This window comes from Myotis nattereri (genome assembly GCF_964212035.1).
Source record: "Myotis nattereri genome assembly, chromosome: 4".
Lineage (NCBI taxonomy): Eukaryota > Metazoa > Chordata > Mammalia > Chiroptera > Vespertilionidae > Myotis > Myotis nattereri.
This window is the reverse complement of record NC_138079.1, coordinates 40,277,599-40,302,652: the sequence shown is the minus strand read 5'-3', so window position 1 is coordinate 40,302,652 and position 25,054 is coordinate 40,277,599. Positions and strand designations below refer to the sequence as shown.

The 25,054-nt window shown below is 44.3% G+C and overlaps 2 protein-coding genes across 4 annotated transcripts in view; one reads left to right on the top strand and one right to left on the bottom strand.

Annotated features, from left to right (window-relative positions):
• The window catches only part of POC5 (POC5 centriolar protein), a 38,171-nt gene extending 30,003 nt beyond the window's left edge, over positions 1–8,168 (top strand). For all 3 annotated transcript variants that reach the window (XM_081089756.1, XM_081089757.1, XM_081089758.1), the window contains one exon: positions 4,673–8,168. In XM_081089756.1, coding sequence (XP_080945882.1) covers positions 4,673–4,816 — 144 coding nt within the window. In that variant the 3' untranslated portion in view covers positions 4,817–8,168. The remainder of the gene's footprint in view (positions 1–4,672) is intronic.
• Positions 7,727–25,054, bottom strand: part of ANKDD1B (ankyrin repeat and death domain containing 1B) — a gene marked incomplete at both ends in the record, with an annotated part of 44,124 nt that continues 26,796 nt past the window's right edge. Inside the window, 9 exon segments of the mRNA XM_081090249.1 lie at positions 7,727–7,794; positions 9,043–9,174; positions 11,646–11,697; positions 11,701–11,847; positions 12,378–12,473; positions 17,237–17,335; positions 20,589–20,641; positions 20,644–20,686; positions 21,999–22,097. Of these exon segments, the coding sequence (XP_080946375.1) occupies positions 7,727–7,794; positions 9,043–9,174; positions 11,646–11,697; positions 11,701–11,847; positions 12,378–12,473; positions 17,237–17,335; positions 20,589–20,641; positions 20,644–20,686; positions 21,999–22,097 (789 nt within the window).

Sequence of the window (25,054 nt, the reverse complement as noted above, 5' to 3'; positions counted from 1 at the left end):
AATTCTTCCCCTTTTTCAATACAATTGTCATCATATTTCTGGTTTGGAAAAAGTTGGTACCTCCATGGAATTTAAGCAAAAAAAACCCCAACAAAACAAGTTAGTGCCCCAATTATGCTACTTATTGCCTTTGTGATCATATATAAAACAAGGAAAATAGTTAAGCCTTCTTTTTCTCTTGTGTAAAATGTGAGTCAAAGAGTACTTAGCTCTTATGGTTTATTGTCAGAATTCAGGATTAAATGAGATAATGTTGTAGAAAGGCACTTTGTAAACTGTAAAACCAAAAGCAAATAAAAATTGCTAGAAAAGGATACAGGAGCCCTATCTGGTTTGGCTCAATGGATAGAGCGTTAGCCTGCGGACTGAAGGGTCCCAGGTTTGATTCCATTCAAGGGCACATGCCCGGGTTGCAGGCTCAATCCCCCTTGGGGGCGTGCAGGAGGCAGCCAATCGGTGATTCTCTCTCATCATTGATGTTTCAATCTCTCTCTTCCTCTCCCTCTCTGAAATCAATAAAAATATATATTTATTTTTTAAAAGGATACAGGAATACCTCTGTGTTATTTCTTGTACTCAAGAATTACCTCAAAAAGTTTAATTTTTAAAAGTAACAAGATGATATTCCCAAAGAGAAACAGGATTGATTTTCAAAGAGAATTCTCTCACCTTGGCCACTGGGCTCAGTGGTTAGAGCATTGGCCCAAGGCCTGAAAGGTCTTGGGTTCGATTCCGGGTCAAGGGCATGTACCTGGTTGCAGGTTCAATCGCCAGCCCTGGTTGGGGCATGTACAGGAGGCAACCAATCAATGTGTCTCTCTCACATCGATGTTTCTCTCTGTCTCTCCCCTTCCCTTCCACTCTCTAAAACAATGGAGAAAAATAACAGCAATAAAAAACACAAAATAATTTTTTTTAAAAAGTTGAAGGCTTTAAAGAGACTACACATGTTTATTTTTAATTTAGATAGCCTTTGTTTTTAGATTTAACAATAGAAATTCATATTTTACAGAAAAATAAGGAACTAAAGACTTTTAACGTGTTTTTTAGTTTATCTCACAAGCTGCCCTTTGCACATGCAGTGCTTCTCCAATAATTGACCATGAATTAGAAAGCCACAACTGCTCCCATTGTTACCTCACTTGGATATGTGACAGACATGATGGCGAGCCTCTCTACAATTTTTCATTTTTCCCAAGAATCAAGATCCAGAATTACCAGAAAGTTATTACTAATAAACCAGTAATCAGGTCTCTGACACTTTAGCGCCATCTGCTGGTTAATTGCTTGCTTCTGGTGCTACTTCATTCTCTACTGGATTTTGTAGATCATGATACCCAGGGTAATGTGAATCTATTTCTACAGTTCCTCTTGCCAAACCCCCCAAAGAAAAATACCTCTTTCGACAGGGTCAGATTAGGTGGTTAGCAACTAAAATTTCATAGTAGTGGCAAGAATCTCCCATTTGTTATGATTACCCAGTTAATTTTTATACAAAGAAACATATAGTATAAAAATATTTAAGGAGGTTATTTTTCCATTTCCTTAAAGAGGAGCTCTTATTCTTAAAACAGAATCTAAAATGAAGACATGCATATGTGTATCATAGAGCTTTTGAAATGCATAGTGAATGTTTCGATCAAATATATATAATTTTACTTCAAGTATTTTAGAGATGGCTTTTCTAAGTGGGAGACCCTAATCAGAACCTACATGTGCTAGTCAGTGACATGAACTGAGAACTCATCTGCATAACACATCCCTCTGTGGCCTACTGAGAAGCTGTATTGGGTATAATACAGGAAAGCCTTACATGTGTACATATTACACAGATGTATACATGTAATGTGAACTTATGTACATAATACGAACTTGAACATCTGCATGTATAGATGAAGGCAGATGTGTCCTGACTTTTTTTTTTTTTTTTTATTGATTAAGATATTACATATGTGTACCCTCTACCCCCCCCCCCCCCCCCCCCGCTCATCCCCTCACCCCCCCGTTGTCCGTGTCCATTGGTTAGGCCTATATGCTTGCATATAAGTCCTTTGGTTGATCCTTCCCCCTTGCCCCCACCCTCCCCTACCTTCCCTCCAAGGCCCGACAGTCCAATCAATGCCTCTCCGTCTCTGGATCAGTCCTTGTTCATCAGTTTATGTTGTTCATTATATTCCACAAATGAGTGAGATCCTGTGGTATTTATCTGCTCTCCAGTTCCATCCATGCTGTGGCAAATGGTAAGAGTTCCTTTTTCTTCTTCCTCTTCTTAAAGAATACCTTTCAGCATTTCATATAATGCTGGTTTGGTGGTGATGAACTACTTTAGCTTTTTCTTATCCGTGAAGCTCTTTATCTGACCTTCCATTCTGAATGATAGCTTTGCTGGATAAAGTAATCTTGGTTGCAGGCTCTTGCTATTCATCTCTTTGAATATTTCTTGCCACTCTCTTCTGGCCTACATGGTTTCTGTTGAGAAATCAGCTGACAGTCGGATGGGTACTCCCTTGTAGGTAACTGACTGTCTTTCTCTTGCTGCTTTTAAGATTCTCTCTTTATCTTTTGCTCTTGGCATTTTAATTATGATGTGTCTTGGTGTGGTCCTCTTTGGATTCCTTTTGTTTGGGGTTCTCTGCGCTTCCTGGACTTGTAGGTCCATTTCTTTCACCAGGTGGGGGAAGTTTTCTGTCATTATTTCTTCAAAAAGGTTTTCAATATCTTGCCCTCTCTCTCCTTCTGGTACCCCTATAATTCTGATGTTGGTACGCTTGAAGTTGTCCCAGAGGTTCCTTACACTATCTTCGTATTTTTTGAATCTCTTTTCTTTTTTCTTTTTCGGTTGGGTATTTTTTGTTTCTTTGTATTTCAAATCTTTGACTTGATTCTTGGGATCCTCTTGTCTGCTGTTGGATCTCTGTAAATTATTCTTTATTTCAGTCAGTGTATGCTTAATTTCTAGTTGGTCCTTTTTCATGTCCTCCATGGTCTCACTATACTCCAGGGATTCATTAAATTTATCGGCGGTTTCCATAAAATTCTTGACAAACCTTATAAACGTGGCCTTGAACTCTATATCCAGTCGTTTGCTTTCCTCCGTTTCTGCCATTTGTGACCTGTTTCTTTGTCTCCGCATTTTGGCTGCTTCCCTGTGTTGATAGAGTGGCCCTGCGCGCCAGGTGTCCTGTAGGGCCCAGTGGCTCAGCCTCCCCAGTTACCTGGGGTGGACACTCTTGGTGCACTCGTGGTGCCTTGGTTGTTGTAGGATCACTGGGAGGAATTGACCTCCAGGCCAATTGGCTGTGGGAATCAGCTGTGTCTGAAGTGGGAGAATGGTCCCCCTCTGACCACTGGGTACAGTGGCTCCTGGATCTAAGGAGGTGCTAATTCAGCCCCTGCCTGAGGCCACACAGCAGGAGTCGCGAAGAGGCTCAGCTGTGAAGCAATGCAAGCCGCTGCGGGGCCTTGAGCCTTCTCTTGGAAGTTCCGGGTCTGCCTGGCTGGGCTGTAGTTAGGTACATTCACATGCAAAAGCCTCTGCCGCAGCCTGGGAGGGGCGGGGTCTCAGGGAGTCAAAGGGCGGAGAAAGCAGCTATGGTGATTCTCCGCGCCCAGAGTCGCGCGTCTCAGTGTCCCGGTAACGGCTGCAAGCACCTCTGAGGGAAAGCCGCCCTCAAGTTCGCCCGCTGCCGCCTGACAGACCAGCTCCTCCCCGTATGAGTCCTGGGTCCCCAGAGACTTCCCGGAACCGGAGTTCAGAGCAGTCGGGAGCTTGTGATTCAAAAAGACAGCCACGTCCTCAGGTGCCACCCCTTTTCCGCGCGCACGCGCGAGCCGCCGCCATACCTCTGCACTTCACCTCCGCAGCTCCTCTGGCTCTCAGCGTGCTTTTCTTTTCTTCTAGTTGTAGAAATTACACTCAGCCAGCCTTCCTGTTGTTCGGGGTGATGTTTGCTCTGACCTTTGCCGTATTTTTCAGTTGTTGTGTGAGACGGCGATTTCCCGGTGTTTATCTATGCCGCCATCTTAGTTTCTCCCCTGTGTCCTGACTTTAATGCATCAGTGCTCATGTCTAAGATGTTCCTCTGAGCTCGGAGGCAGCGTGCATGTCCTCCCCTCAACATGTGTCCCTAGTCTCTACTTATTTCTTTCTTTAGAAAGTTGTGGTCCATGTGAAGGGAGCACCAGGCCTCTGAGAAGTCCTCCTCGTGTGTCACCATAAAAGGTTTAGTCAGTTCCCAGGTGAAATATGACAGGCCTGCTTTGTGCTGGTTTGAAGCAAGGACCAGACTGGATTCCTTTCATGTTCCCCAGGACTGGACTCCACATATCCCAGTGGAGGGCTTCGGGGGTAGGACCCTTCTTCCAGACACCACAAAGTCCCTTTCTGCACTTCGCCTCTGTAAGCATAAGATTCCATCCAGTTGAGTCCTCCTTGAGAAATGAATGCTCCCATGGCTCTCTCTGTGCTCCTCTCGCATAAATTACGGGTATTGAGCACATCAGTCTAATTGGCTGTGGGTTTCTTATGGAAAAGGATCACAACTTATTGTAACCACTACTTCAATTCATTGCTTGACACTTAACAAATGTTGGGTTAAATTATAAATGATAAAATGACATTTAATATGTGTAATTTTATAGGATTATTAAAAAAAGATTTTTATCTTTTCAGCAAACCATTCCTCAAGCTGCTGCAGCAAAATACCCCCGGACTATTCATCCTGAAAGTACTACCTCAGCTTCCAGATCTCTCGGAACCAGATCGACTCACACCCAGTCTCTCACAAGCGTTCATTCCATCAAAGTGGTTGACTGACATGAATACGTTCATATTAAGATCTTTTTAAGTGCTCTGGTTTTACCAAGGATTAGAAGTCTTTAGTTTCAAATTTTTCCGTATTTTTAGAACATCATGGATACATCATGTTCACCTTTTCAGAAGTATAAGAGACTTTTTCAAGCCACACCATCCTTTGTAAAATAATATGTAGGATTATTTTAATGTTATTTTTTTAATTTAAGCAATTAAGTAAAACTTTTTTAAATTAAAAAACTGCACTATATTTTTTAATAGGCTCAGCCTGTGGCTGATTATATCATCAAAGTATATAAATCCTGTTTTCTCGACATTATTCCACAAAGCTGAATCATTTCCAAGGTTACTAAGTAAACTTTAAGAGAAGTTTATTTTAAAAATTATTAAAACTAATTGAAACTAAGGTATTTTTATTTTTAAGTGAAAAAGATAAAGACCAAGAGTAGTGATATTTATATCACAGTTCTTTGTGACTGTAGTGTATTTATCTTCATTTTCTAGTAGTCCAGCAATTAAAAACGGGGAAATGGCAACACCTATGAATAATTTTTGATGTTAAAAGGAAAAAAATTTACCAGCACAAAAACACAGTTACAGAAACATCAAAAGAAAATTTTCTATTAGAATGATCCTATTTCTGATATTCTTCCTTGCCTCTTTGGAATCCATGTTGTTCTCTCTAAACATCCAGTGTCCTGGAGTGGTGTAGCCCTGGGCAACTCGGCAAATCTGCCAAGCCTGCGTAGAGGCTTTTCAATGCTGGCCAGTAGAAAGAAACCATCTGGGCAAAACTGGCCAAGCAGTACAGAACCAGGCTTCTAATGATTCGTTGCTGGCTGCCTGGGTTAAAGTACTTATGGGTGCATAAAACATGAGTAGATTCTGAAGTATCTGTCTAGGGCCTCAATTTCCGTATTGTTAACAGGAGTGGATAGATTTAATAATCTGAAGCCTCTTCCATTTTGAACATGACCTAGTTCTATGCTCTAATTGTGTTGCAGGAAACAGTTTTTCTTATGTCCTTACATTGTTAACAGGACATCAGATATCCTATTTTCTAAAGGGGCAAATCAGGGCTTTTCTGAATTATTAGAAGTATCTGGCCATGTCTTAGAGTATTAGATCCTTCTTATGCCAAACTTGTTCTGGGTTCTGGCCCAGCTACTGCTGTGGCAAACAGCTCATGGGTTACAACAAACACAAACCAACAGCACCTCATCTGCTGCCTGTACAGAGGGCAATCTCCTTGCCCCCTTCCTCTCCCCGAGGGCTTCCTCCCCTCCCAGTCCAGTCATGAGGGACAGGCAGGCTCCATTTGCAGTCCACTCATGCAGCCCTGAATTAACACCCATTGTGGTAAACAGATCAAGTTTTCCTTTCTCCCCGCTATGCATAGCCATCCCATCTCTCATCTCTTGGAAAAGAGTACCCTTGAGGTCAAATAAGTTGTGCTTGATACCAAGTGGTGGCTAATATGGTAATTCATCCTGTTCTAGGCTCTCCCTCCATCGCCATATCACCTTTTCCTTCACTCCTGCTCCCCTGAGTTCGCATTCCTGAAAGAAGCAGTGGCACGTAAACTGGCTTCAGGCTCCGCTTTTTTAAGAACCTCAATTACAATTAGGAGCCATAACCATGTGGACAAACTGAAGTCAATATTATGAATACTGTAATTAAGAATATTGTAAATCTTTTTTAAGTTCTGGAAACTATATGGTATAAAGCATCAAGTAATTAGTGTTAGCCTAAGTTAACGTAAATTCCACAATTAAAACACTTTATACAATAAGAGTATGTATTCATATTTATTTTTCTAGAAAGAGGTTACCCAGATTTGGGTGGGGGGCAGGAAGAGGAGTAGCAAAGTCAGTAGAAACGGGCCAGACTGAAGAACAGACGGAGACAAGACTTTCCACTGAACACCTTTGTTAAAACTTAGGAATCGTGTGAACATACTAACTGTTCTAAACATAACATTATTTGGGCCAAAGATGTAGAACTATAAATTCATGATAGAATAACTGGATTGAAATTGCTCATGATATTATTTCTGGCCTTATAGACCTAGAATCAGAATTTGAGAACGGAGAGACTTAAATTATAATGAATAGGTGCATATAAACTGCCATAAATTGGTACTTGATTTCATGTTTAATAACTTTCTCAGATTACAAAAATAATACATGTTCATTGTGGAAAAAATTGGAAAGTTCCAAGAAGTACAAAGAAAATAAAGTCACCTATAATTAAGTCACCAAGAGATAAAAAATATTGGTATACATACTTCTGGCCTTTCCATACATACTACACATATGTGTTATTTAAAGCCAACAGTGATCATAATTTCCAAAGCCAGTTTCACTCACAAGAGAAATAACAGTTAATGAGGTCAATACTATGGACATGAGCCTACAGGCATTCTCCCTTCCTCGCCAAACTGCTATGGCAGGTATTTCTCCCATTTTTATAAAGGAGGAAACTGGAGATTTGGAAATTTGAATATTAGAATGCCCAAAGTTTCATAATTTAAAAAATGGCAAAATCACAACTCAAAACCATGTGTATCTTAAAATTCCCGGTTTTCCTGTATGCCATGATGCCGCTCCCACCATCATATTTTTCTAAAACATGAGGTACAAAATCCTCCTATATTATGCTATCACATATGTTACATCAAATGACAGAAATGGGAAAATCATATACAACTTGCCTTAAGCAAAAGCCAGAAGTGTTTTTTGACTTTTCAGTTCAGTGATTGGGAAGTAGAATACCACTTTTTCATCTGCTGGGGATCTGTTTCCACCATCCTCATAGCTGAAAATCAATCCTGCTAGAGGGACTTCATGGCATTCAAGAGCTGAACGTCAAAGGACTGGATGCTGAGTGGAAAATCATTTAAATACAATTTCTCTAGGCATTTATGAAACTACATTTCTTGGGCTTTGAGTTAGTTTCACTTTTGAATTGACGGATCTTTTCTGGAAAAAAATAGCATGACATTTATTATTAACGGCTAACATTTATTAAGCACTTACTATGTGCCAGGCACTATTACACACTTAATCCTGAAAGGGCGAGGGCTATGCCCTCTATCTTGCCCTGGATCCTCCATGTTGGGGCAGAGGCAGAGGAGTGCCTTCTTCCCGGAGGTCCAGGCCCCTGCTGGCCACGCCCGGGAACAAGACCCGACTTGGCGCCTGGCCAATTGGAGGGCCTACAGTCAGCTCCCCTCCCCTCACTATTAAAGCCCTGATTTTCTCATGAGTAGCACTCGGTTTCCGGTCGCTGCGTCGACTGGAGGCCCGGGTCGGGTTAGCTAACTCAATAAAGGACCTTCTGCTTTTGCATCGGACTGGCTCCCTGGCGTGGTTTCTTGGGGATCTTGAATTCTGGGCATAACAAATCCCACAACAGCCCTTCGACAGATGCCTTTTTTCCTAGTTAATAAATGAGAACACTGGCACAGCGAGGTTACAGAACGTCTCAAGGCCACACAGCTTGTTAGCATTGGCGTGCAGACATGAAGTTCAGAGCCCATGCCCTGCATCCCTTCAGAACATGCCTCTAGGCACTCCCTGGGAGTTCTTATGGATACACTTCCCCAGTGCTATGAGGACAATGTCATGGAAAGTAGGCATCTTCCAGGCACTATTCCTTATACTTGAAACTCAATATTGGATCAGGTGTCTGATTTGTGGAAGTATGGTCTCAGCTTCAGGTAAAGCCGCATCATGAAAAAAAATGGCAGATGTTGCTATATTTTGCATGAATGGTTATGATTACATGTAAGTTATAACACCACCTAATTTATTGATAAGTTTTCAAAGCATCTTCCCTGACAAGACAATCTTTGGCAGAGTAATTTTTAGCACTAACCTCAGCTGGCAAAGCAACAGGCTGCCTGCTCTTTCTTTCAACCTGGAGATGACATTTTCAAATGCACTAACTTGCCGTATCCCAACAGGGGCCAAGTAGCATCTGGAGCGAGACAATTCTTGGTTGTAGAGAACTATCCTTATGACCTAGTTCAGCGTTCCTGTCCCCCTGTCACCTCCCCTATTCTCCCTGCCCTCCTTCCTCCCTTCTCCCCCCTCCCCAGCACACACACATAGACAAAAATACTCCTGTACTTTTTTCAAATGCCCACTTAACACTGAGGACTGAAAAAACAGAACAAGTACTCATTGAGTCACTCACCAAAGAAGCTGCCTATGCTGACTGAGCCCCAGTGAATTCTTGGAAACCTGTGCGGACCAGGTCTTCGTACAGGTGCCTGACCGGCGCGGCCTGCATCATCAGGGCCCCATGCAGCCAGATGAGCAGAGCCCTGTGGCCGTGTTCACAGAAGCTGTCCTGTCCTGTGCCACACACACAAGGTCAGAGGCAAAACACCACCTGCTGCTGCTGTCTCTGTGCCTGGGATCTCAAGTCTAACTGTAACTCCTCTGCGGCTGCTCTTCTGGTGATGGTTAGATCAAAGCCCCAGGGGAGGAGAGCCCTTCCAGCTGCCCCCACTGGTGCTGCTTTAGGGCAACCAGCGTGGGGACTCACGCCAGCACTGGCCATGCACCCGCTGTGCTTGACACAGCCCAGAGGAGCAGACTCACAGCCGCATCCCTGCCCTGCGGGAAGGGACAATCTTAATAAGATGTGGAGCTTTTTAAACTCAAACTTAAAGTGCCTATACCACCTGGGGATCTTGTTAAAATGCACGTTCTGACTCAGTCAGTTTGGGGTGACGACCTGCATGTCTAAGAAGCTCTCGGGTGGTGCTGCTGCTGCTGCTGCTGCTGCCCGTTACCCACACTCTGAGCAGCAGCAGGTAGCAACCTGCCACTCCAGTTTCTGGTGGAAGTCTGCATTCCCTCCCCTCTCTGGACCAGTGAGTGCTGGGCAAATACTAGTACTTGCCGTAGACCAATTCCAGCATGTCATAATTTCAAGAGTTTCATCAAAAGGTTGATGAGAGCCGAAACCGGTTTGGCTCAGTGGATAGAGCGTCGGCCTGTGGACTGAAAGGTCCCAGGTTCGATTCCGGTCAAGGGCATGTACCTGGGTTGCGGGCATATTCCCAGTAGGAGATGTGCAGGAGGCAGCTGATCGATGTTTCTCTCTCATCGATGTTTCTAACTCTCTATCTCTCTCCCTTCCTCTCTGTAAAAATCAATAAAATATATTTAAAAAAAAAAGGTTGATGAGACTTTGGGACTCAACAGGGTTGTGGTTGAGTCACACATGTAGTCATCTGTTGGGAATGGCTAAAGGCATTTCCCCAGACCTGAATAGGAAACTGAATGTGGCTGCCAGACAGTTAAAGGGCATCTTAATCTACATGTTATTGCCTCCTACTGGCCAAACACCTGAACAGCCATAGGCTAGTCCCCATTCTGACAATGGACCCTGTACCCTTTGAAACCTTACCCTTTGAAGTGTATTATCTCCACCTTGCCTTAGGACAAATTGTGTTAATAAAAAACAAGGGTCCTAGACAAGGAGGGACTCTTCGGTTTCTTTAGCTGAAGGTTCTCTGACCCCCAATGCCTTTCAAAATTATATCTCTTCTCCGGACTCTTTATTAGTCTCTGGATTTCTATGTCATCTACGCGCAGTGCCTTTTCCAGATTCATGAACTCTTCTTGATGCTGGGACTTGAACCCCGGCAAGTACTCCCTGGATACCTAACCCCTGAGAAGTGTGGGGGACGTGCTGGGATGTGGAGATGAGAAGCCACTGCCATTGCAGTAGGAGGTCACAGTCAAACACAGGACAGGCTTCTGGCTCAGTGGAATGTGTGCCCAGGAGCTGGGCCTGAGCTCGGGGAGGAAGTTCATGGGACAGACTGTTGGAGGGACCGGTGTTTCAGGGAGAGTGAACTGTGCACATAAAGAACGTACTCCTAGGTGAACCCTCTGATCTTGCCCTTGCCCAACTAATTTTCCTTAAATACCATCATTAACTTGCCACGCCTCTGTTCAAAAGTCCACCAACTCCCTGGTGCCACTACCGGAATCACAGTATAAGTGGATTGTAAATGTTACTGTTATCATGCCAACGAGGGTTCAAACTGCATCGAACATGTGCCATGGCTTACTGAGCCAATGGACCCTCACCTGGCAGAGGTAGGCCCTGTGTAGGCACTCTGCACTGTTGGCCTGAAACACTGAAACGCCCCCTACTCTGATGGCAAGTACTCAGAGGGCACACTATATTTCCAAACCATTTCTTTAGGCCAAGAGCGCTTTCCAGAAGACAACTTTCCTAAAGACTTCACAGAACATATATGTCTAATTAGCAACAAAGGAGAAATAACAAAGAATTCTTTTCAGAAACTATAATCAATATTCAATATTTTCCCTTTTTCTTCACATGAAAATGTGTCCCAGAATTAGCCATAAAAAGCACCATCACTTGTTGTACAAGTAGCACAGGGTCAGGGGATGTGCTTCTGTGTCTACAGTCCCCAGCAATCAGCGGTGCAAGTCAACGATAGCATGGGGCTTGTTCACATCTCATGATACCCACATATGGGAATTGCTATCAGTAGAAAGTTTTCCCAAGGAAAGTGTTGGCTTCTTTGTTTATAAAGTTAATTGGTTGATTAATGCCAAACAAGCTTTCTATCTTTCCTAGGTTTGGGCCAAATCATTAAAAAGCAAAGCTAAGGACTCCAGCTGACGTGACCTCACTAGTTCTGAGAGCTGGAGTCTTGGCATCCTCTGAGAGAGCCCCGAGTCTGTGTCCCTGGCACTTACCTGGAAGATCTGCCACCAGGAAGGACTGCTGTTCCCAACACTGAATGCCTCTGCCCACATCACCTGGGAATGCTCACCTGACCACTGCTCCTCGATGGCTCTGATCTGGTCATCTGTGAAGTTCCATGCTCAGGCCGGCCTCTGCCACTCGCTGGCCTTCAGCTGACGATAAGCCAGGTGGCAGAGGAGACTGTCAATCTGCCTGGTCTCCTGGCTGTGATCTTGCTTGAATGTCAGAGGAAAGTTGGTTGGTGCGTCCCTGGGGCTCTCACCATGCTTCTAAATTGAAAGTAATGGTATCAAATGATTTTAGATATTTTCTGCTTATTGCCTTATTTCAGAGCAAATATTTTCAGATATAACTGGTAAGGGGGTAACCAGGACGACCTTTTCAATGTTATCTATCCTTGGATCATTTTTGTCATTCAAGACGGAGACAAAAAAACAACGAATCCCTTAATAGGGTGCTGTTATCAGAATGTCCACAAGAGAGCACTATTGCAACTACTCCCTTACTAGGGAGCTGTTCTCAGCAGGCCCATCAGACACTGCAACACCTCCTGCAGGCGGGAGCCCCCTAGGTCTATCCTGGGGTTTTCTTTTCAGACTGTCAGATTCATTACTACCGCGCTGTTCTCAGAATGTGAGTACTGTCTGCCTGACACAGGAAATGTGAGGGATGTTACAATGTTGTGTCCCTTGCTTCTGTCACAACCCACTATTTCCCCACCCCCAAAAACAGAGGTGACGCCTTGGCTAGGGAAATGTCACCACAAAAAATGCATTTTTAATATATCGTCCTTCCTTGCCTCTCTCCAGGCATAGTATCTTTCTGCTTTTATGAGCATGTCCACAGCAAGACTGTGGCTGCTCTGGGAGGCCACCACCAAGGCAGTCTTCCCTTGCTGAAAGTTGAAAATAAAAGTGTCAGGTGGGATGGCCTAGTTACTAGGTGGTTCTCAACCTGTGGATCGCGACCTCTTTGGGGGTCGAACGACCCTTTCACAGGGGTCGCCTAAGACCATCGGAAAACACATATATAATTACATTACGATTCATAACAGTAGCAAAATTACAGTTATGAAGTAGCAACGAAAATAATTTTATGGTTGGAGGTCACCACAACATGAGGAAGGGTTGCGGCATTAGGAAGGTTGAGAACCACTGGGTAGGTAGGAGCTCTAGTTTTACAACAAGGGAGCCTGGGTTCAAATCCTAACCCTACTGCTTCCTTGCAGGGTGAACTTGGGCCAGTCCTTAGCTGCTCTCCATCTCAATAACTACTTCATGGTGTCGTGGTGAGAGGTATATAAGATAATGTATGTAATGCCCTTAGGACATGTCATGCATGACACATGTAAATTGTCCAAGAAATGCTAGATATTGATCGTGTCTGGTGCTTGGTCATCTGGGCAAGGGAAAGAGTTTGGGCTAGGGACTCATGATCAACAAGTAATATTTCACACGTGCTCTACCAATGAGAACCCAAACATTTCTCCAATACCCCCCGGGTTCTCCCTGGCTCACTGCCCTGGGATGTGCTCAGCAAATAAATTACATGATTGTACCTTTTCTCCTCCAAAGGCAGACTCGACCTGTGGCAGAGGCTTTAGTAGGCGGCCATGCCCCCCCCTCCCCCTTCCATAGCCTTTCCTTCCTTTCTTCTATAGGAAGAGACCTCTTGGTTTGGGCTGGGCACTTGGCCACTCCAAACAATTCCTAGTCTCCCTTGTACTGAGTTCTGGCCAGTGGTACATGCAACTTCTGGGAAGTATCTTTAAATACAGGAGGGATTTCACTCTCCTTCCTTTCCTCCTCCTGAGTGGAATGCTGGCATGGCGGTAGGAGCTTCAACAGCCACCTTAGCCCAGGAAGCAGAAGCCGTGCGTTAAGAAGGGTAATAAGACAGAAAAGGGCTAGATTTTATTAAAAGTAATATCACTCATGACAACATGACTAATTCATAGCACAGAATTCAGCTTGCTGGGCTCCTAACTAGAATTTGTTTTCTATTATATCATATTGCCTCTAACCAAGGATGAGGTTGGAAATCTTAACCAAATAGTCTGATAAATAAGGGCTATTCTAGACATAATTTGGGGCAGGAGTGGCCTGGAGCTGATATGGTACCTTAGATAAATTACAGAAGGCATGCCTTTTGTCAGGATGGATATGGCTCAAAGCCAGGCACACAGCAGTGTACTCTAGATGTTTTCTCCTAGATGTTATGCAGTACACAATCTAGACATCTATACATTTTATTTTCCTGAGCAAAAAGGGGCAGTTCCCTTTGTTTTGCCAATGACCCATGAAAAATTTGCTCAAGAATCCTGACAAAAATTAAAATGAATGGTCAGACATAACCCAAGAAGAAGTTCCAATCACAGGAACCTATGTTTCTATGCTTAGGGATCCAGAAATTTATCCCAATAATTCTCTTACATCTGACTACTTGCAACTCCCAGCAACCCAAATGATTTGGCTGTTAGGGCAGGCACTAAGACCCAGGTGAGCCTAAAAATTAGGGCTGAAAGTAATCACCTTCTAATCAAAAGAGACAGTAATGAAATTAGGAAGAACTGCACATTGCAGGCATTTAGCAAGCCTCTAAGTATACATTGTCTAAATTCTGTCTTGTAAAGCCATTGGCATCACCGTAATTAGCCTATTTGGGGAAGGCAGCATTCTGAGAGCCAGTTTTCAGGCTCGTAGAAAACCTTTCCTGGGCCTGGCCAGCATGGCCAGGTTGAGTGTCGACCTATGAACCAGGAGTTCACGGTTGAATTCCTGGAAAGGGCATATGCCCAGGTTGAGGGCTCGATCCCCAGTGTGGGGTATGCAGGAGGCAGCCTATCAATGATTCTCTCACATCAACGATGTTTCTATCTCTCTATCCCTCTTCCTTCCTCTCTGAAGTCATTAAAAATACTTATTTTTTATAAAGAAACCCTTCCCCCGGCGTGAGTGCTGGAGTGGAAATCCAAACACTTATGCCACTGAGGGTGGAAGGCCCCGGGGAGCCTTGGGATATCTCAGGCCCAGAGAACAGGCTTCTGGGAAAGTCAAATGTATACCAAACCTTGGCTCCTTTCTTCCCATCGAGGTCTTACTTGAGTCGGAAACAGTCACTTATCTTTGGTAAAAATTGTGGGAGCAGATAGAAAAGGTAGCTTTTATTTATTAATTCAATATGTGTTTGGTGCCAACTATATTCTAGGCCCTGAGAGGAAAGAAAGAGGAGGAGAAGGAAAATCTGGGGAAATCAATTGTGAGGTCTAGTAAACTGTGGGCTATTCTGAAAACAAAGTCAAGACGTAGTATTAACAGTGTTTACTCAAATAGCCAGTCCACTATCACCAAGGGACCCAACATGAAGTCCCTGCAATGCTATGTAGATTCTCCACCCCCCAAGACTGCCCTGGAGGTGTTATATATTAATGAAAGAGTAGAATAAAGTACAAAAAGAAAGCATAGGAAAATACTAACACTAGCTGTTAATACTAATCCTAAATGTTATTAGAAGCTAATGAGCTACAACTCGTGAGGTGCCACCTAGGACATGGAATTATGGGTGGTTGTGTTTTCCTTATGCTTTTCTATGTTTTCCAGATTGTCGACAGAGGAACTGTATTATTTTTATTATCAGAAAAAAGAGTTAATTTAAAAAAGTGACATACAGAGAAGAGTAAAATAGCATATCACTACTTCCAATCCTAAAATGTAAAATGTGTGATTCGGAAGTAGAGTAGGGTGATTGCACTGGGAATTAGGGATATGCCGAGCTGGTGAACCGTCTGGGTGAAGACAAGACGGGAAAGCACCGGACAATCGAGCAGCCAGGAGCCGTGGCTTTGAAGACAGGCTCTTACTATGTGTGGGCCCCTGCTGTCATTAACATTTCTCAAATCTTGTCTTAAAAAGTAGGGTTTTTTGTCCCCTTCACAGAAGACATGTGAGGATTGAAGGAAGATGGCGTGTGTGAGCAACTCACAGGGCTGCCACCAGCAGTCTGTAGCTTTTCCATCATTCAATAAAGCTGGAACCTAATAGCCAGTCATCCCGCTACCCTCCAATGGCTGAGCCTGCATTCCTTCATCAAACAAGTCCCCATAATAGCCAAAAGGTGGAAGCAACCCAAATGTTCAAATAAAACACTAAAATGCAAATCAACCGAACAGCGGAACTGACGGGTCGCTATGACACGCACTGACCACCAGGAGGAAGATGCTCAATGTAGGAGCTGACCCCTGGTGGTCAGTGCACTCCCACAGCCGGAGCTCTGCTCAGCTGACAGATGGGCATCAGATGCCCGGGCTGATGGCTGGCGAGCACAGCTATGACATGAGCTTCTCCCACCAACACCCCCTGCGTACCCAGGCGCAGCGGGGATAGGATGAGCGGGAGTGGCTTGGCACCAAGCCCAGGCTCAGGCTTGGGCTCCTCCCTGGCCACATGCCACTTCGTGCACTACTTCATGCTGTGCGGGATCATCGTGGACAGCAGACTGGAGCCCAACGAGCTAGCGGGTAAGGCTGGGCTGTGGCAGTGTGGAGGTCCACGATTCCTGCAGGCCAGGCCGAGGGACCCCCACCAGTGCACAAATCCATGCACTGGGCCTCTAGTATACAATAAAAGAAATTCTAACACATGCTACAACATGGATGAATCTTGGGGACATTATGCTAAGTGAATAAGCCAATTACAAAAGTCAAGTACTGTAGGATTCCACGTATATGAAGTGCCTAGAGCAGTCAAATTCATAGAGACAAAGTAGAATGGTGGTTGCCAGGGCCTGGGTAGGGAGGAAGGGAGGAGGAGGAAATGGACAGTTGTTCATAGAGTTTCAGTTTCGCAAGATGAAAAGGTTCTAGAGATTGGTTGCACAACAGTGAGAAGGTACTTAACAATACTCAACTGCACACTTAAAAATGATCAAGATGGTAAATTTTATGTTTTGTGTATTTTACCATTTAAAAACTTTTTAAAATAAAAAGTTTAGACATGCATGAGTATGTTTATTGCAGCTCTGTTTATAACAGTAAAAGCTTAGGAACAACTTAAATGGCCATCAGCTGAGGACTAAATTACCATATGTCCATACCACACTGTATTATGCACTTGTGTAAAAAAGGATGAACTCTCCACGTACTAATATGGGACCATCACCATTTTATATTGTTAAAGCAAAAACGCTACATGCAGAACAATATGTAGAGGTATATCACCACTGTGTAAAAAGGACAGAGGAATAAAAGAAGAGTAAAATATATTTATGTTTGCTTACTTATGCAGAAAGAAACTCTAGAAAGAACAGAGAAATGTATGATAATGGATACATATGTCAAGGGTAGTATGGGAACCAGACAAACAGGGACAGGGGTGGGCGGGAAATTTTTACTGTCAAACCTTTACTAATTATATATATTGCACCATGTGAATCTGTAATCTTTTCAAAAAATTAATAAATAATTTGAATTTTAAAAACACATTTTATTGTTCAGAGTAAAAATTCTTACTGATTTATCTTGGGATGCTTTACTGATTATCAAGACAAAGGTTTCTCCAGTTTGTGTCCGTTTCACAAAGGCTATGCTGCTGCTCAAGGCCTCCAGCCAACAGGGCGTTCTCAGCAACCAATGCAGCTGCAGAGTGAAGTCCATGAAGTTACCTTATCCACAGCCTTCAGGTCACAGCCTGCCTTCAGCAGGGTTTCCACCACATCCACATTCCCAAGGTCGGCAGCTACGTGCAAAGCAGTCTGCTGCCTCTGCCATGAGAAATTTCAAAACTGTGAGCCGAGCTTGTTAAGAAGGGGAAAAACTTGCATAGTGACAAGACAAAGGGAAAATAGTGTTCTATATCAACATCAGGAAAAACAGATAAGATCACATATTTTTAAGTACGCGCAGGGGACATTCATGGCAGTACTGTTTATGACAGTGAAAAACGGATAGGAAGTTGCATGTTTAACACTCATTAGATCAATGGTTCCCAACCTTTCTCTGGCCATGCCCACCTAAGCATCTCTAAAATCCTGATGCCCACCCCCTCGCCCCGTGACATATAATTCTTATTATTCAAAAAGTGAACTCCTATTCACGTGGAGGAAGCCTAAAAGGCCATTAACTTGGTCTAAACAAGCTTCCAAAGAACATGGCATCCATAAAAGAAAAAAATAAAAGAATGAAAGGACAGTTGAAGTACTGAGGAAGAAATCACTAAGAAACTGTTAAAAAAATAATAATATGAAGTGACATGAAAAAATAGCAAATAAAGTTTCAGAACATATAATAGAGAGCTGAAATGCATAAATATGTCACAATATATTTTTACACACTGTATATGAGGCCTCTAGAACCATAAGAAATGCACAAAATTCACTGTTAATAACTCATTCTCCAATTGCCCCCCTTCAAAATCAAATTGCCTCCCTGTGGGGCATGTGCCCCACATTGGGAACCACTGCATTAAATGAACTATGGAATGCCCATATATTGGAATAGTAAGCAACTATTAAAGTTAGTTTTTAAAAAGTGATTTCAATATGAGGTGCCTAGAACAGTCAGGTTCATAGGGACAGGAAGCAGAATGGTGGTTGCCAGGGGCTGAGGGGAGGAGTCGGGGAGTTACTATTTAATGGAAATAGCATTTCAGTTTGGGAAAGACGAATGGTTGTGATAGTTGCACAACAATGTGAATATACTTAATGCCACTGAGCTGTACATTTACAAATGGTTAAAAAGGTAAATGTTATGCATATTTTGCCACAATAAAAAATAGTTTCAAATATTATTTTTTAAAATGGAAAAAATACTTAACGTTAAAAGCCTTAGCAAACAAGGAAACAACATTTTATTTAGCTGAGCTCAAATATATATATAAATTTATATAAGAAAATACATCCATGATCTTAAGAGTGATAATATCTAGATAGTGGGATCAGAAGTTGCTTTTATTTTCCATCCTCTTCTATTTTGTAAGTTTCCTGCATTGTAACATATAAGAGACTATAGGACTTCTCATTTCTTTCTGGAACAATCATTTTTCCTATTAAGAGGATGAGAGTGTCTCAAAGAATATCTGAAGTTATGAGCAGCCACCCACCTTAATCTACCACCCAAAGTACTGCTGATGTGAAACGTTTCTAAAATATTGGGACAGAATGTTGGTTGTGATGTAGCCCCACCCCTAAACCAGAGAAAGGAAGCAACTTCCCCAGGTTACACAGCTGGGCAATAATCGAGCCCAGTACTCTTCCTACCAGCACACAGGCCAATGTGCGTAGGGCATTCCCATAATTAATATCAACGTGCACTTATTAAAGACTCTTGGATGGCTGTGTGCCCCTCAGGGGGATCATCACCCCAGACATTGCACTTACACTGACAAACCTACCACAGGCCTACCCAACGTGGAAGGGAGACACACGTGTAAAACGTCAAATCCTCGTAAAATCTCATGTGACAGTGCTGCTGTAAGTCTAGGAGGCAGGAGATGCGCCAAAATGCTAACAAGAGTTCTCCTTCTTTGGGGAGATTACAAATAAATTATAAGTTTTTAGCTTATTTATGTTTTCTTATTTTCATATACTAAATGCATTCCTGGTCTAACAACAAATTAAAACAATCAAGTCTGGTTTTATAACTGGATGGTAGCTAGCATACCCTCCTTCTCTGGAGTGGATCTAGTAGGAAAGGCATTAACATAGCTGAGCACATACGTATATTTAAGAACAAGAGGAGCTTTTCTTCCCCCAAACTTTGGGATAGAAGATGGGGGAGGAGGAAGGTCCCCGGGTAAGGAGGCACAGAAGGGCAATGGTCTCCATCAGCTCAGGGCACAGGTGAGCTCCGAGAAGACGACACAGATCTGAGTGGGTGCCCCTGTGGACAGATGTGCAGCAGGTTAGCTGGCACGCCCGCCCACCTGGCCGGCTCCACCCCAGGGCACAGCCCAGGCTTCTCTGGGAAGAGGCAGCCTCAGGGTTCTGGGAGGGCTCCTCTCCGGAGAGCTTCCCTTCCCATTCCCTCCCAGCAGCTCCTGGGAGAGGGCAGCCGCCTGAGGGCAGGCCCATCCCCACCCTCTTCACTCTCCCACCCCCACCTGTCCACTTCCAGCCAGAGATGGATTCCTTTAATGGGGTATTCGATGCCGCTCCCGTGGATTGAAATCATGGCGATTCTTATTCCAAGATTTTGCCTCTGGGCTAAAATACTGTCTATAATATAGAAACAAAACTTCCTTCTTGTGGCAAAGCGCCCCCCCATTCCCTCGCCCCCAATTACAACATCTCAACTGGGGGCAGAGCTTTTCATTTAAAGAGCCTCTGGGAACTTACCTCTGAGCTACTGATCATCTATCAGAAACGCCAGGCCCATTAAATAAACGTACTGGCAGAGCCCCGTTTGTGTGTTGGAAAAAGACGAAGTATTTGTGTGCAGGTTATGAAAGGGCGAGGACTACGCCCTCCATCTTACCCTAGGTCCTCCATTTTTGGGCAGAGCCATGTGCTCGGCAAGGCTTCTTCCCGGAAGCCCAAGCCTCTGCTACCCACACCCAGGATTTCTCTGGACTAACCAATGATAATCAAGGGAAGTGCACGCCATGGAGATGATCACATCCTGTGTAACGAGACACCAACTTGCGCCTGGCCAATTGACAGGACCTACAGTCACCTCTCCACCCCTTACTCCACCCCCCTATAAAACTCCTCTTCCCATCAGGCTAGGTCTCTCTCTGCCACTGGGCTTACCATTGCATCGGTGAGTGTGGTCGGGAAGCCGAACTAGTTCGAATAAAGGACTCTTTGCTTTTGCATCGGACACGGCTGGCTCCCTCGCGTGGTCTGTTGGGGATCTTGAAATCTGGGCATAACAGTTACAAAGAAAACAAGGATAAAAAGAATGTGCACATTCCTCTCAGGACATTTTAGAGCGCCTTGAACTTGATCAAAACTACCCCTAAACACACACTGTGCTGGAACATATGAGACACTCCAGGTTCTGACTTGCCTGACTTACCTGATTTAAGATGTCAGTGTCATGCTGTGCACTTAATAAGCTGTTGACCAGGCGATGTGGTTGTTGATAACAGCTAAATGAAGGGCGGACGCCTTAGGCTACAGAAAGAAACAAAAATTTCAAATAAAAACATTCTGGCTTCCTCCTTCATATAAAAAAGTGACTCATTTCAGCAGACACTTCCTAATACTCTGAGTATCGACTTGCCCAGCACAGGGATGACCCCTAGTCCGTGCTCAGCAGTCATCTCCATCCCAAGGCTGGGCAGCAAACCTGCTCACCAGCGACCAGCTTCCCCCTTCATTCATTCTAGAACTATACCCTGAAGCCCAGGCTCTTTTCAGGACACTAGGGACTGAGTGGTGAGCATGGCCCATTCTCAGGAATCTTCCAATCTAGTAGGGGAAGCAAATATTAACTGGTGTTTGTTTATTTGTTTTTCAGTCACAAAATAAATATACAATTACATGTTATGGTAAGGGCTTTGGAGGAAAGTAGAGAGCAGCTGGAGAGCATATGTGGGAGTGGGCAGAGGGTGATCAAGGGAAATGGGAGACAGATGGGGCTGGAGGGGGCAATATGAAGGGAAGGCTTTCTGCACAGGCCCCATCTGCTCAGGAAGAACCTTCCCTCTTGACACACTGAGCACGAAAAAAAAGAGAGGAGGAACAAGTATCCCCCCTCCCAGGGAGTGGGCAGTGTCCTTCCTGCTGGACCACCGGCCTTGCTGGGGCCCAGCCCCTCCTGAGGACAAGGAAGCATCTCTGGATGGGCCAGGCAAGTTCAGGGCCAATTCCTCAACGCCCTTCTCCCAAAACTACCAGCCATGGTTGAAAGCACATCGCTTCTCTGGAGTTAATAAATAGTAATGGTTAAGCAAGATCCGAGGAAATAATATTCTCACAGGAGGAAAGAAAAACAGGGTGAAAAATAGAGGAATGTTTCCCATCTAATTCCAGCACAGAGAACCTTTGTAAGTTTTACCAAAGCCAATTCAAACTTCAGAAAACCGAAATCAGCCTAAAGGATTGACTTTCAAAAGAAAAACAAGATTGTTCCTGAAGGAGGGAACATGATCTTTCTCCTTCCTATTGACAGCAGCTTCATCATTTGCCCAGACTGATGAATTTAATACAAGAAGAATGGCATCTCTAGACACATAGCAAATATAAATGTTTAAACCACACAGATTTCATTTTCTCCAGGAACTTCAATGACTTTCTAAATTTCATTCCTCGGATTTTATTTCTCAAGATTAAGACTCAGTCTCCAAAAGAAGTCAGTCGGCCTTCCCAGAAAGAATCCCTTCTTTGTGAGCACCCGTCCCCACCGCGTATCTGCGAGGAGCATCTCCCAGAGGCCAGCCTCCCAGCGCCACCATCAGAGCCCGAGTGATCGGAATAGACTCACCGTCACATTCTGGTGCAGATCAGCGTTCTCCCTGAGAAGAAGGCTGACAAGGGCTGTGTGGCCATTCTGGGTTGCTATCTGCAAGGCACTGGTATTGAGCTGCAAGAAACAGGTGGAAAGGGCACGAAGGGCTTCCCATTAGAATCCAGCATGCTTTCTGGCATTCGTCACATGGCAGTCAATTAATTCAATGAAGTGGTATGACTATTTAATAAAGAAAATCCAACGTGTTTTGATAATTTGGGGAGGTTCTGTGTTGCTTCTACATGTTTTCCACTAAAGAGTCAGAGGAATACATGCCTCAGGCAAATATAGGTTAAATCTGTTTCCCTTCTCCAGGAAGCGCAAAGTAGACTAGAGCCAAGTCTTCTCTCTATTCACCCTGCAACCCCACCCCGCCCCCTCGAGCCAAAATAGCTGACGTGGTATTGGTCCCAAGAAACGCCTCAGCACTCTCCTGCCTCCTTGCCTGTTTGCTAGCAGCTCTCCCCTTTGCCAAAGCTTAGCGTGACCGATGCTGAGGGAACGCTGCAGCATTCCTCATGGCGCTTTTTCCCAACCCCTTTAGCACTTCCTCCCCTCCACTGCCAGCAGCTGCCTCTTACAGCTCCCTGTGCTTAAATGTCTTCACCCAGTGCCCACGCTAGCTGTCAAACTGCTTTAGGTCAGGTCCTACTCTTGACTATGCTGCCATCTTCCACAAGGCCTAGCAGGTGCCTTGCAATAATACAAGGCCAGCACATAGCTATTGTTTAATTCATTGTAGGGTTGCTACAAAGTTTTTGGGCCCAAGGATGCTGTAGGAGAGTATGTTTTCCTAAAATGGCTGCACAAGTATCTCCTGTCCCACATGCTCTTCTGCAGCGTGACCCTGCCACTCCCCCATCAAGCAGTGCAGTTTATTTCTTCGCCCCCTTGAATCTGGGTAGACCCTGTAACTGCTTTGACTAATCGAATATGGCAGAAGTGACAGCGTGCCAGTGCCAGGTGCGGCCCCTACCTGGCCTGGCAGCTTCTGCTTCCTACCTCATGGAAGCCAGTTGCCGTGCCATGAGAAGACCAAGGCATATGGAGACACCACATGCTGGTCCTCTGCCAGGCATGCGAGTGAGCCACTGTGGACACCCACCTCAGTTAAGCCTTCAGATGACTGAAGGCCTGACTGACATCTCACTGCAACCACATAATAGACCTAGAGTAAGCATCTCCCAGCTGGGCCCGGTCAACCCTTAGAGCCACAAAAGACAATAACGCATTGTTTTAAGCCACTGTACTTTGGGCTGGTTTGTTATGACGCAATAGATAAGTGGAACAGATGCTAACAGGAAAAATACACATTCTGACCAACTAGTGTAGCATGAGTTGATATCAAATGCCTTTATAACCTTGGATAAGTGGCCTCTCAGATATGAGCCACTTTGTCCTCCTCTATAGAAATGACATTACCACCTACATTGGTTTTTTATTGCTATTATTAACAAAGCACCATAAACTTGGTGGCTTAAACAATACAAATGTATTATCTTACTGGCCTGAAAGTCAGAAGTCTGAAATGGGTCTTACTGGGCTAAAATAAAGGCCTTTTTGGAGGCTTTCAGAAGAATCCATACCTTGGCCTTTTCCGTTTTATAGAAGCCACTCACATCCCTTGGTTCACAGCCCCCTTCCTCCATCTTCAAAGCTGGGGAGGGTGCATGGAGTCCTTCTCATATTGCCTCCCTCTGACCTTGCCGGGAGCCGGCCCATCCTTGCTGTTTCAAGGGACCTGGCATATATGGCATACTGTTCTTGATATGTTTGCTCACCTTCTTGGCAATATGTGTTTTAACCAAGGTCACCTCTCTGAGAAAGGTTGTTTCCCCAGGTAGGGATTTTTCCCCTGAAGTTAGGGAGGGAATAAAAAAAACCCCTTAACTAAGTGCCAGGCGGGTAATTAATCACTTTAACTATGAACAATCATGCTTAAGCTACATAATCTTTACTCCCTGGAATGGAGATAAGAAACGCCCTAACCTTTGTAATAGAGATTGATAGGATTGAATCAACTGGGATAAATACAGATGTAACAAGACAATAAACAGCAGAACCTCTCTGGAGATCCAGACCAGAACTTGGCTGGAGATCCTGGCTGGAGATCTTGGCTAGGCTGCTGATCAACTGAACACTGTCTCCATGTCATTCCTTCTTCGCCAACTCCGTCCACACCTTTGGGGACCCCTGAACCCGCTGGGGTTGGACCCCGGCATCTGGTGCCCGAACAGGGACCCCTAGGTAAGCCCCACTCTCGGGATGGATAGGACTCCACCGTAGGAAGAGGGTGGATAGTCTTCGCCGACTCCGTCCACACCTTTGGGAACTCCTGGAACAGGATTCCCCTAGGTAAGGCTCCCCCCCCCCCCCCCATTGAGAACCCCACACTCGGGACAGATAGGACTCCACCAGGGTACTGCAGACCCCCCTACAGAGGATAAGTAGGGTAAGAAGGTGGATAGTTCAGAACTTAGATTGAGAAGATGTGCCATACTGAGTCCAAAGAAAGAAGACTCTGTATTGATTCTTAGATTGAGAAGATGTGCCATACTGAGTCTAAAGAAATAAGACTCTGTATTGATCTTTTAACACATATGCTTGCTAGCAGAAGAATTAAGGTTACTCCCAGTCAGACAGAACGTTTTATACAAGAAGTATGTCTATGCTTTTCTGAGGAAGGAAAGGTAAATGTAAAGGCATGGGAGGAGTAGGCCCAAGGAGCCTTATCCTTAACCCCATTGCAGCCTTTCCACCCCAGGAAAGTGCAGGATTGGCAAGCTCTCCCTGGGGTGATAGATCAGGACTCAGGTAATAGCGGAAAGAGCCAATCCTACTCTTAAAATGGATACAAGAGAGCATTTGGGGTTTTTCTTTTAATGCCTGCTTTTAAAAAATAAAAAAGGGGGAATTTGCCGGGAGCCGGCCCATCCTTGCTGTTTCAAGGGACCTGGCATATATGGCATACTGTTCTTGATATGTTTGCTCACCTTCTTGGCACTATGTGTTTTAACCAAGGTCACCTCTCT